A 12,134-nucleotide genomic window follows, 5' to 3' on the forward strand; every position below is an offset into this window, starting at 1 on the left:
ATAGCTCTTTAGAAGTGATATCTTCTAATTCAGATTTTTCGGAGCCTTCCTTTTTGGTTCCTCCACTGTAGCCTACCCAGCCTATTATTTTTGATCAATTAATGGCTGAAATTGACAGAGATATTCACTGTTTTGATAGGGAGTATCCCGAGCAAACTATTTCAAATGCCATTTAATCGGACCAAAACCTATCCCACCACACTGGACCAAACATCTCCAGAGTTTCATCCCCCAAACGCCAACCCATTGAGCCCATCAACTCAGGCCCACTCAAAGATATTACCAATATCCCTACGACCCATGCCCATTGGAATCTTCTAGTGAAAAGAAATGGGTCCGAATGCAACTGCCCAATCTCAAGTCAAATAATGAGCTATTAAAGACCTCTTTAGGCAAACATGGAGCATTACCAAGCCTAGAGGAATTAAACCCTCTAAAATGCTTAGCAACCTTAGACGATGACTTCCCAACACCTTCTCCTCAAACAACGGTGGCTGGTCGGCAGCCCCGCCGAACTTGATGAGTCTTTTATTTCAGAACGTGTGTGGGCTTAGGAATTGACACACCGTTCACAAGTTTGAGAGTTTTATTCGGGCACAAGATCCCACCGCCCTTTTCTTAGCCGAGACGTGGGCGGGCGAAGCTAGGCTAATCAATTTATGCGCAGAGCTGGGGTTTGATCAGTACTAGGTCACTCCACAAGTCAATAGATTGGGGTGCTTGGCTCTATTGTGGAAGAATTCACTAAAGATTGAAGTAACATCCTCATCGCCGAATCACATTGATGTCGTGGTTGGGGAATCTCTGGAAAATAAATGGCGTCTCACCAGCATATATGGCTTTGCTGATCCGGCTAAAAAATGTGTCACATGGGCTCTACTTCGTCACCTACATGCAAGTTTCTCTATGTATGGCTTTGTGTTGAGGATTTCAACGAAATCCTCCGATCCTATAAGAAGTGTGGCTTGGGTCCAAGAAGTGAAACTCCAACGAAAGCCTTCCGTGAGGTTTTGGATGAGGCTAGGTTGAAGGATTTGGGTTATGTAGGGAGAAAATTTACTTGGAAAGGGCGTCACTAAGGTGGCTTTATGCTTGAACGTCTTGAACGAGCAGTAGCTAACAACCAGTGGCTTTCCCAGAACCCGAGCACCAAAGTCCAACATCTCCACTCCAACTTTTCAGATCATCAAGCCATTATTGTGAAACCAGAAGGTATCAGTCCTAATCCAAAACAAACCTTTGAATTCGAACAAATGTGGCTCCGAGATAGAGGTTGTAACAACACAATCACTAGTGCTTGGGGTCCATCCATAATTGGGGCTATAATGCCAGAGGTAGCAAGGAAAGTACAAGCATGTGGTGAGAAGCTCACTGAGTGGAGAATGAATTCTTTTGGGAGTGTTAGGAAGATGCTTGAGGAAAAGAGGAAACTCCTATTAAGAGCAGAACTAGATGCAACAAAGGGGGTGATCAAATGATGGTAAAATCTCTCCAAAAAGAAATAAATAACATACTTGATTAGGAAAGTCAGATGTGGCAACAGTAGTCATGGGCGCTTTTCTTGAAGTGCGGAGACAAGAACATTGCCTATTTCCATAGTAAGGCCTCCCAAAGATTTCGGAGAAATCAGATTCTTGGATTGAAGAATAACCAGAATGTTTGGTGTACAGAGGAGAGCCAGATTAAAAATAATAATAAAAAAATAAAATAAAATTGACTTTGAGTATTACCAGTCTTTTTTCTCATCCTCCTCTCCATCTGACTTTTCTGAAATCCTCATCAAGGTCCAACCTTCAGTAATTGAAACTATGAATTTGATGCTGCTCAAGGACTTCAGTAGGGAGGAAGCGGAAATAGCCATAAAACATATGGAGCCCATTACAGCCCCAAGCCTTGACGATATGCCTCTGCTCTTTTATCAGTCTTTTTGGAGTACTGTTGGAGATGATATCTGCTTTGCTATTTTAGACTGTTTGCATAATTGTAAGATTCCTAGAGAAATTAACCTTACACATATTGCTTTAATTCTGAAAGTCAAATCTCTAGAAAGAATTATTGAATTCTGACCTATAAGCTTTTGCAGTGTGATTTATAAAGTGGTGTCTAAGGTGTTAGCAAATAGGCTCAAGGGTATCCTCCCTTTAGTAGTGTCAGAAAACCAAAGTGCCTTTCAGGCAGGAAGAGTGATTATAGACAACATACTGATGGTTTTTGAAACACTACACTATAAGAACCATCATCAAACGGGCAAATCGGGTTTCATGGTCTTGAAGTTAGACATGAGCAAGGCATACAACTGTGTTGAGTGGAAGTATTTGGAGCAAATGATGAAGAGGATGAGTTTTGTAGATAGATGGGTGGCCTTAATGATGGAATGTATCTCAGTTAGCAACTCGATCCTTATTAATGGCGAACCCTCTCCTATCATCCACCCAACTAGAGGCATCAAGCAAGGGGGTCCACTCTCCCCTTACCTCTTTCTTTTCTGCATAGAAGGTCTCCATAGCCTACTTCAACACTCTGCAGTTTCTGGCCAAATCAAAGGGGTTTCCATATGCAAGAAAGGACCTCCGCTAACCCACCTCTTCTTTGCTGACAACAGTTTGCTCTTCTACAGAGATCTACAATTACTAAATGCCACAGGATCTGAGAGCTTTTAAGCAGTTATGAAAGAGCTTCAGGCCAGCAATTAAACAGGTCAAATACCTCTCTCTTTTTCAACAAATCAACATCAACAGAAGCCATTGAGCATATCACAAGCTACCTTGGGGACCATGAGGTCAAACAATACGAAAAATACCTTGGTCTTCCTACTCTCGTGGGAAAGAACAAAAAGGCAAGTCTCATGTTTATCAAAGAAAGGGTGTGGGCCAAGTTACAAGGTTGGAAAGAACAACTCCTTTCTCAAGCTGAGCGAGAAGTGTTGCTAAAGGCAACGGTGCAGGCTATCCCAACCTTTGCCATGAGCTGCTTCAAACTTCCCACACATAATGCAATGACATAGAGTAGATGATCTGTAAATTCTGGTGGGGCCATCACGGAAACCAAAGGAAGATACATTGGTCGAAGTGGAGTTCATTATGCCTTCCAAAAGACCTTGGTGGTATGGGATTCAAGGAATTACAGAAATTTAATGATGCAATGTTTGCAAAACAAGTGTGGAGATTGCTAGAAAATAAGACCTCTCTCTTCCATAGGTTTTTCAAAGAGAATTTTTTTCCAAATGGCACTATTTTTTATGCGAAGGAAGATAAAGGTTCCTTTGCCTAGAAAAGTATTCTTAAAGGCCGAGAGTTCATAAAAAAGGGGGCCCAATGGAGAGTGGAAAATGGCAAGAACATCCTCATTTACAAGGACCGATGGCTACCTAACCCCTAGTACACCAGAATTTAATCTTCTCTAACTTTCTTTGATTGTGATGCTCAGGTATCAGTATTGATTGACAGGAGAGGAGGTGCTAGATTGAAGATGCAATTGATAATAATTTCATGCCTCATGAAGCCAAGCTAATCAAATCAATTCCCATAAGCTTCAATGTTGCTGAAGACAAGCTGTGTTGGCCGAGCAATATGGATGGGATATATTTAGTTAAGGCCCGGTATAGACTCCTAGTGGATGAAGAGATGAGTTCAAATGTTGGATCATCAAATGTGTCTCAGTCTAAGAGCACATGGAAGGGTCTTTGGGAAATGAGGACTCCCAACAAAACTAAAACACTAATGTGGCACGCAAATTTGGATGCTCTTCGAACTCAGGTTAACCTTGTAAAGAGGAAAGTTCTCACTGATCCCACTTGCCAGGTTTGCGGAGTAGAACATGAGTCTACTTTACATGCACTCTAGTCTTGTCCAAAGCTAAAAGAGGTATGGGCTGTGCATTTTGGTTCGCTGATGAATGAAGCTAGTGAGTGCTCGATATTCCTGGAACTGTTTCGCATGTGTATGGAGAAGTCTTATCCCACTGACCTGTTTGCAATGTTAGCATATCAAATTTGGTTCAAGAGGAATAAATTGAGAATGGGAGAGGAAGTGGCTGACCTGAAACTGATCAACTCAATGGCTAGAAATGCCCTACAAGAATTTCAGCAAGCCAATACTACACCTCCAAAACCTTCTCTAGCCCGAAGTCCCACCAAATGGATGCCTCCCCCTTGTGGAGTGGGTCAAAACCAATTTTGACGAAGCTATTTTCTAGGGGAGTGATGAAGCAGGATTAGGAACCATCATTCGTAATGACCGTGGTCTAGTTATGGCTGCATTGACACAAGTTATTCCTCTACCCACTTCGGTGGAGATGGTGGAAATGTTAGCAACGCGGAGGGCTCTTATCTTTGCCAAAGAGCTTGGTTTTGATCATGTCATCCTGGAAGGTGATTCTGAAATTGCAATTCAAGCTATGAAGAGTGAAGATTATTCTACCGCACCCTTTGGACACACCGTTTCCGACATAAAGGCCCTATCTACCCACTTTAGGAGCCTAGTTTTCCAACATACATGCAGACAAGGAAACAAAGTAGCTCATAGTCTGGCACGAGCAGCTTATAATTTTTCTCCTTTTTGTACTTGGATGGAGGAAGTTCCTATAATTTCTTATGCTAATTAGCTTGCAGAAATTATCAATAATACGTAAGCCCCTTCTCTTTCTAGGGTGGATTCTCAAAAAAAAAAAAGATGTAGAACTGAATTTTTCTTAATAAATAAATAAAAATAAAAATAAAAAGATCTGCATCTTTCTTGGATGTAGATCTAAAGTTTTCTTAAAATAAAAATAGATCTACATCTAATAAAGATGCAAATCTGAATTTTTCTCAAATCAAAAAACTGTATCTTTATTAGATACAAATCTGATTTTTTTTCTTTAACATATAAAGATTTTTGAAATAAAGAAAAAGATTAAATATGATTGTGTTTGTGTTTGTGTTTGTTTTATTTAATTCATGTTGCATAAATTTAAATTATGAGTGAAACTTTCTTCTTAAAAAATCTTTTTCATTCTTTTAAAACATATAAAAGACAGATCTGATTTGTCTGTTATCAAAAACCATTTTTTAGTACTTAAAAAAAAGATCTGATATTTTTCAAATCAAAAGACTTTATTTCATGTGATAAACACAAATTTTAATTTTCTATCTCCAAAAACCACATTTTTCTACATCCTACAAAGCTGATCTTGTACTTTGACAAATCAAAATCAATTTTTTTTACCATCAAAACAGATCTGAATTTTTTAAACAAAAGAAGAGACTTCATTCATAAATAAATTTATGTAATTTAATCTTTATTTAACATGTTCAACATATCATTCATGACATGCATAAAAGGTACATTATCACAAGAATCTAGAAGGCCAGATTCTGTCTGGCCGAAATGGATGCCTAACATCTTCCCATTCTGTAACCTAGCCTCCAGATTTAGGTCTTTGGTTAAGTAGATCTAAGCCTTGTCTTTACTTTTTATTTTGGGTAGAATGTAATTAGGACAAAAAGCCATGTAATTATTTGGTAGTTTGTAACTAGGACCCAAAGCCATGTAATTTTTCAATTTTCCAAATATGTAATTTTTTATTCAATCAATGAAGATAATAATTCAGTCATGTATTTAGTTTTTCTTATTTTTTGTATAAAAAATAAGTGGCGACTCTATACCACTTACCTAAAAAGAGAGGTGCCCTAAAAAGCACTCCAAAAATCTTTCTTTTTTGAGAGGCAACTTTCGAGGTCTCTCGCAGTTTTATTAAAAAAATTGTACTAGTTGTAGGATAAATTAACAAAAAGTAGAGTTTTAAGGGGTGGGGCGGGACTTTGCAGGGCCTAAAGGGCAGGGATGGAGTTAGAAAGTTTTCTCAGTCATGGGGTTGGGGTCTTCGTCTCAGCCCCACCCCACCCCATTGCCATTCCTAATGGGACCACCCTGGCCATAAGGTGGCGCCGCCATTGGGTGTAGATCAGTTCATGATCAAAAACTAACAGTGAGAGAAGACAACTGTATATAACGAAAGCTTTATTGTCGATTAATAACATGTCACCTTGGAAATTAACTCTTTTGAGAAACTCTAGAAAATAGTTGTGATATATGTTAAGATCTTTTTCTTTTCTTTTCTTTTTTGATTATTTTATAAAAAAAATAAAAAATAAAAAATAAAAAACATGTGATAACTTTTTTTTTTGGGGGGCTGAATACGTTATAAATTGTAATTACTTAAGTAGTAAAAAATATATATAGAACAAAGAATTTGTATTCCTGATTTGTTGTTCGTGCACCACTCATTTTATTATGAGCAAATTATACAAACCTTTCTTGAGTTCTTAAAAAATAACACTTCTCTAAACGTTTTTTGAAATAATATTTTTCCTTTTGAAGTTTGTATAAATGCAACATTTAACTTTTGACTAACTTAATATTTCTTTTCTAAAAATATATCCTTATTAATTTACACATATCTAATACTCGATCTATTTGTTTCGCTGTAAAATGTTTTCAACCACAAACCGCCAAAATTGACTACTTAGCCACTAGAGTTGCCAGTTTTGGTGGTTTGACGACTTGAATGCTGACACTAGCTGCTCTTGTCACTGAACCACTTGCTCAGATTTACAACTAGCCACCGGATGAGGAAGAAAAGAGCCACTGTGCATTTTGTAAAATGTTTTTCCAAGTTTTTTGAGGTAAAATGTTTTATAATATTTTACAAAACACAATAAATTAGAATGAAACAAACACAATAAATTGCAAAAATTGTTTTCCATAAAATATTTTATAAGCAAAACAAATTGAATATAAGGAGAAGTGTCATGTATCCACAAATCTCAAGAGATGAGAGTGTCATTTTGTTTATAGTTTGGCTAAGAATTGTCGGGGACGTTTTTGCGACAAGGGCCAAAAATACAAGATTAGCCCAAATCTCCCCTTGGGTTCTTTAGAAATGTTTATTTTTGGAGAGTCAAGCCCAAAATTCCAAATGTATAATGAACTAAAGATTAATGATACTTTAACAAGAGAGAAATCAAAATGACATAACTGAAATACAAGAAAATGCAGAAAAAGTGCACAGGTTTGAAACTTGAAACTTTGATCCACAGTCAGTGAGAAGATGAAATTGAGAGAGGTTGTAAGGAAGAGAGGGAAGGTTCTCTTGTACCCATATTTCCACCCATAAGCTTCAGAATTGTGAAGATGCTAACTGGCTGAATGGGCTTTTGTTCTAAAGTTTCAATTCTGTGGGGGGAAATCATGGTTGAATGATTTTTGAGCTAAAGAGAGAGTTTTATATTGAATTTGGGGTGTTGCTAATGACTGGGTTTTTGGTAGTAGAAGAGACTTTTATCCCCCATGACACTAATTTGGTGTCTTGGCTTGGGTTGCTTTTGTTTAGGGAAGAATTTGGCATGCTTTTAACATGATTTGGGAAATGTTTGACTAAAGCCTCATTGGCTCCCCCTTTTTAGTTGTTTCAGACCATTGGGAGGCACACTTAAATGAGAGCTAGCGGCTAAAGTTGGCCAATGAGAGCCAACTATTTTTAAAGGAAAAAAATGTTTGAGCAAAAACTTTAGGTCACAATCAATCAGAGTATAAAAACTGTTTTGGGATGAAAATTTTAGGTACAAAATCTCCTCCATGAGCCTAAGGTGCTACTAGTGTCCCTTGCCCACTTGATAGCACGCATAGGCTAGGCTCATGCAAAAGGTCCGAAAGAAACTAACCCATACCCTCCAAACCACACTTCCTCAATTTCCCCAAATATGTCGCATGGGCTTAGGCTATGCTTAAAAGAATAAAAAATAATGTTATACATGAATTGAGCCCACAAGGAAGTTGGGCTTGGTTGAATCAGGCTTGTACAAAATGTGTTGCAAAAATAGTTACCAACAAGAATCTTATTTAAGAAATAAATATTCCTATTAATTTACACGAACCTATGTAAGAGACCGCAACTAATATGAGAGACCGAAACCTCGACCCACTTGTTTTATTGGACCAAATCCATATGAATAGGTGAGGTCATGTAGAAGCCTCTCAAAGTGGCAATTCGACTAATTGTATCTTTTCTCCAAGATTGAAAGTTATACATTGAAGTCACTACTTATATAATTGATGAAAAAAAACTATGTGAGAAATATAGTAATGTACCTCATTTAATTGATATTCAAAATGAATTTACAACGAATTGAACATAACAAGAACATTACATGACTTTGGTCCTAAATTTAATCTCAGAAAAAGTTACAAGGCTTGGATGTCCTAGTTACATTATGAAAATATGAAAATTACATGTGAAAATTCCAAATTTAGGAATCATTTATCTTAGTTGGGAGGCTAAAAAGATGAAAATTACACGTGAAAAGGCCTAATCTATGAATCACATAGGGGGTTGAATTTTGGACTCATACGCATTATTGGGGGTACGATGAGGAAGATTTGCATGAGTTGCTCCTGGAACTTGTAGCTTCTGAATTGTTTACTTTCTATCTTTCGTATTCATCAAACAATTTAATAAATGGAACCTCATATAAAATGTCTCACAATTTTGAAAATAGATCTTTGCAAATTGTACTGTGATCATTCCTCTCTCTCTCTCTTTCATTTACACACAAAAAGTGGCTGGAAGATACAAGACACCGGGGGGGAGGGGGTGTTTAGCTATTATAGTTGATCCCTTTTTTTTTTATTTAAAATGGATGCAATTGTAAAATAATTTCAAATCTCTCCCATCTTCCATAAATATCTCAACAATTTTTACAAAATCGATCTGTGGGTGGAAATGTGGAATTACAGATCCACTGAAGACTACGTGGGTTGTGGCTGCCTATAGCAAAATTTTGAGAAGTGCAGAGGGTGTGATTAAAAAATTAAAATTTGAGAAGTTTTGGATAAAGCTCTATCAAAACAAGAAAAGATTATTACTTATTAGCGCATTTCAAAAACTGCTGATTTAAGCATTTGTCTTTTCATAATGTTGAAATTATACAAGTGATGAGAACTGGGAAGTCAAATATTGATTGGATGTGGACTTTGGTGTGGGTTTTTTTTATTTATTTGGCCCTGTTTATAAATTTTTTATTTATTTATAAAAAGCCTGTCCACCTTATAAATGAAGTTTTATAGTTAGAGCTTGTTTATGTTTTTGGGCCCAAGACTTGACAGGGTATGTTTAAAAGTCAAACATTAATTCCGCGTGGATGTTATAAGTTTATGTATTGGGCCTTCGCTCTTTTTTCTTCTTTTTTTATTTTTTTTATTTTTTATTTTTTTTATAGAGCCTTTGCTCTTTTTTCTTATAAGAGGGGAGTTGAATAATGAATTTATACTATTAATAAGAAAATTCCTTCTTTCGTCTTCAATTCTTGGCGTACCAAAATATTCTCATATGAATTTTTAAACTCTCTAAAGTACCACTATCTTTTAGTTGAATAATTTTAAATTTAAAAACACAAACTAGTTAAAAGAGTAATTTATTATTTTAAAAAAAAAATTCCTAACTTTAAGGCTTTCAAAATTTTATCAAAATCCTAAAAAATTAGGACAATGTCTCTATCTCACTTTTAAATATTATTTCACTAAACCTAAAATAAAAAAGAGTCTTATTGCACATACAAAGCGCATGTGAGGAATCTAGTTTGAATATACTAGAGTTAGTTTTTGAATAATGAATCTTTGAAATTTAATATCTTGTGAGTTTGATTATTGATAAGTTTACTTAAACTCTAATAATTATTGAACAATTCAGGTTGACTTGTTAATTAAAAAAACATGGAATTATATTCTCAAAAAAGTTGAAATTGATGCCAAAATGCAATAGCTTTTTAGTTCAACTAATTGACATCTTCTAGTGTTTTTAACAAAGATATTCAAGATTTAAATTCTCTCACTCTAGTGTATCTATTGAATTATAATATTAAAAAAAAGTTGAAATTAATTAAATAAAAACCAATATTAGAAACTTATCCAATAAACCAGTAGCCACAAAACTGTCAAAATGGTATAGATAAAATTTGAAAAGCATCAAAATGGCTTTTATCAACCTCATAACCACTACTTTTCACAAACGAAAATTGAAAAACTTTTCACATAAATTCAATAATGCTTAGTTTAAAGAGTATGCAAATCGGTTGTAGTTAGTGGTGTTCACCAAACTGTTCAAACCGCATGACCGCCCCCAAACCAACCAAAACTGCTCGTAAAATAGAGTAATCGCACCACCTCGCAAGTAGTAATGAACTGCACTTCATATTGAACCGTATTGTGTAGTGTAGAATGCATTTTTATGATAAGAAAACCGCACAAAACTACACTGAACTACACTCATATATATATTATATTAAATATATATTAATATTTTAATATTATATAAAGTAAGTGGCTTGCCCAAAGTTAGTGTGTTCCAGTTGCACATTATAAACGACTTTGTTTTAGTTAGATACAAAATCAAAAGTTTAAAACCTCATTCACTTATCTATCTCATACTCTCACTCTTCTCTCTCGATACCCTCTCACTCTCAATAGGCATGACTAGTCATGTATATGGTAAAATGTTATGAACCTTATGGTTGTGTTTGTTAAGCATCTTTGTGTTACAAGTTATATTTATTTAACATGTATAATTGTATATGATTTATTGTCATGGATTATTATTTTGTTTTGTATATATTTGTAGTACTTTTAGTTTATTGTCAATCTATCATGTTTCTTTTTTCTTTTGTCTTGCATGTATTTGTGTTACTTTTTTTGTTACACAAGTTTATATATATATATATATATATATATTAAAAAAACTTGTTGTCATATTGTCATAGTTATTAATAATAAACTAGTAATTGGCTATAATATCTTGAAAATTATACTAACTTAAAAACGACCAAACTATACATTGTACACCGTACTATACATGTGACCGTAAAATTGAGATGTAGTGCGATAATGATTTTGTCCAAACCAGCCAAAAATAACTTAAAATCACATCGAACCGCACCACAAACACCCTAGTTGTAATATGGTATTAAAAAAATAACTTTTTTATAATAAAAAATATCATATATATATATATATATATATATATATTAAGAGTTTGCATCTACCAGGAAAAATATCTTGGCTTAGTCACTGATATATATATATTAAGAGTTTGCATCCACCAGGAAAAATATCTTGGCTTAGTCACTGTATATATATATATATATTAAGAGTGTATATCCACCGGGAAAAATATCTGGGCTTAGTCACTGTATATATATATCTTATCTTATTTTTTATATATAAAAAGCGGCTATGTTACTACGGTGCTTGGTAGTGCTCATTCAGTGTATTTGCACTGTTTATTTTACTGTTTATCTACAGTAAAAATTTGGTAGGTACTTTGCTTTTTTTTAGTTTCAAACAGTAGCTACAGTAATTACATTTTTTTTAGGTCTTCCGTTTGATTTTTTTTTTCTTTTATATATATTGTTTTACTGATACAATAAATTTCACAATATTTTCATAATTATTGAAGTGTCACTTTTTTATAAGTCAAAATAAAATAATAAAATATGAAACTGTGACCAATCATAACTGAAAATAAATGTTTTGTGAAAATGTTGTGACACATGTTAAGTGAATGTTTAAAAATTACAGTACTTTTGGTTTGTTCAAATGACACTATAGCTACATCAGTTACATAGTTTTTTTTTTTTTTTTCTTCAGTCTTCCGTTTGTACTTTTTTTTTCTTTTAAATATTTATAAGAACCCGCATACATATTATTATACTAACACAACAATTTTCACAATTATTGAGATGTTAATTTCTTATAAATCAAAATAAAATAATAAAATATGAAATTGTGACCAATTATAACAGAAAAAGCGGCAATGCCGCTACAGTGCTTTAGTACTATTTATTCAGTGTATTTGCACTGTTCATCCCACTATTCATCTACGGTGGAAATTTGGTGAGGCACTTTGCCTCTTTTTTTTTTTTTTTCTTTTTTTAAAGTTTCAAACAGTAGCTACAGTCCCAGGCAGTATTGTAGCTACAGTAATTACAGTTTTTTTTTTCTTCTGTTTGAACTTTTTTTTTCTTTTATATATATTGTTTTACTGACATAACAAATTTCACAATATTTTTATAATTATTGAAGTATCAATTTCTTATAAATCAA

The 12,134-nt window shown here is 34.5% G+C and overlaps 1 protein-coding gene across 1 annotated transcript; it reads left to right on the plus strand.

The window, feature by feature from the left end:
• Nucleotides 1-1,088: 1,088 nt before the first annotated feature.
• On the plus strand, nucleotides 1,089-1,478 carry LOC115961518. Its single transcript, XM_031080492.1, has one exon. It carries the CDS (start codon nucleotides 1,089-1,091, stop codon nucleotides 1,476-1,478), a length of 390 nt encoding a protein of 129 aa, XP_030936352.1.
• The last annotated feature ends 10,656 nt before the right edge of the window (nucleotides 1,479-12,134 follow it).

The sequence above is a fragment of the Quercus lobata genome, chromosome 9 (assembly GCF_001633185.2).
Source record: "Quercus lobata isolate SW786 chromosome 9, ValleyOak3.0 Primary Assembly, whole genome shotgun sequence".
Lineage (NCBI taxonomy): Eukaryota > Viridiplantae > Streptophyta > Magnoliopsida > Fagales > Fagaceae > Quercus > Quercus lobata.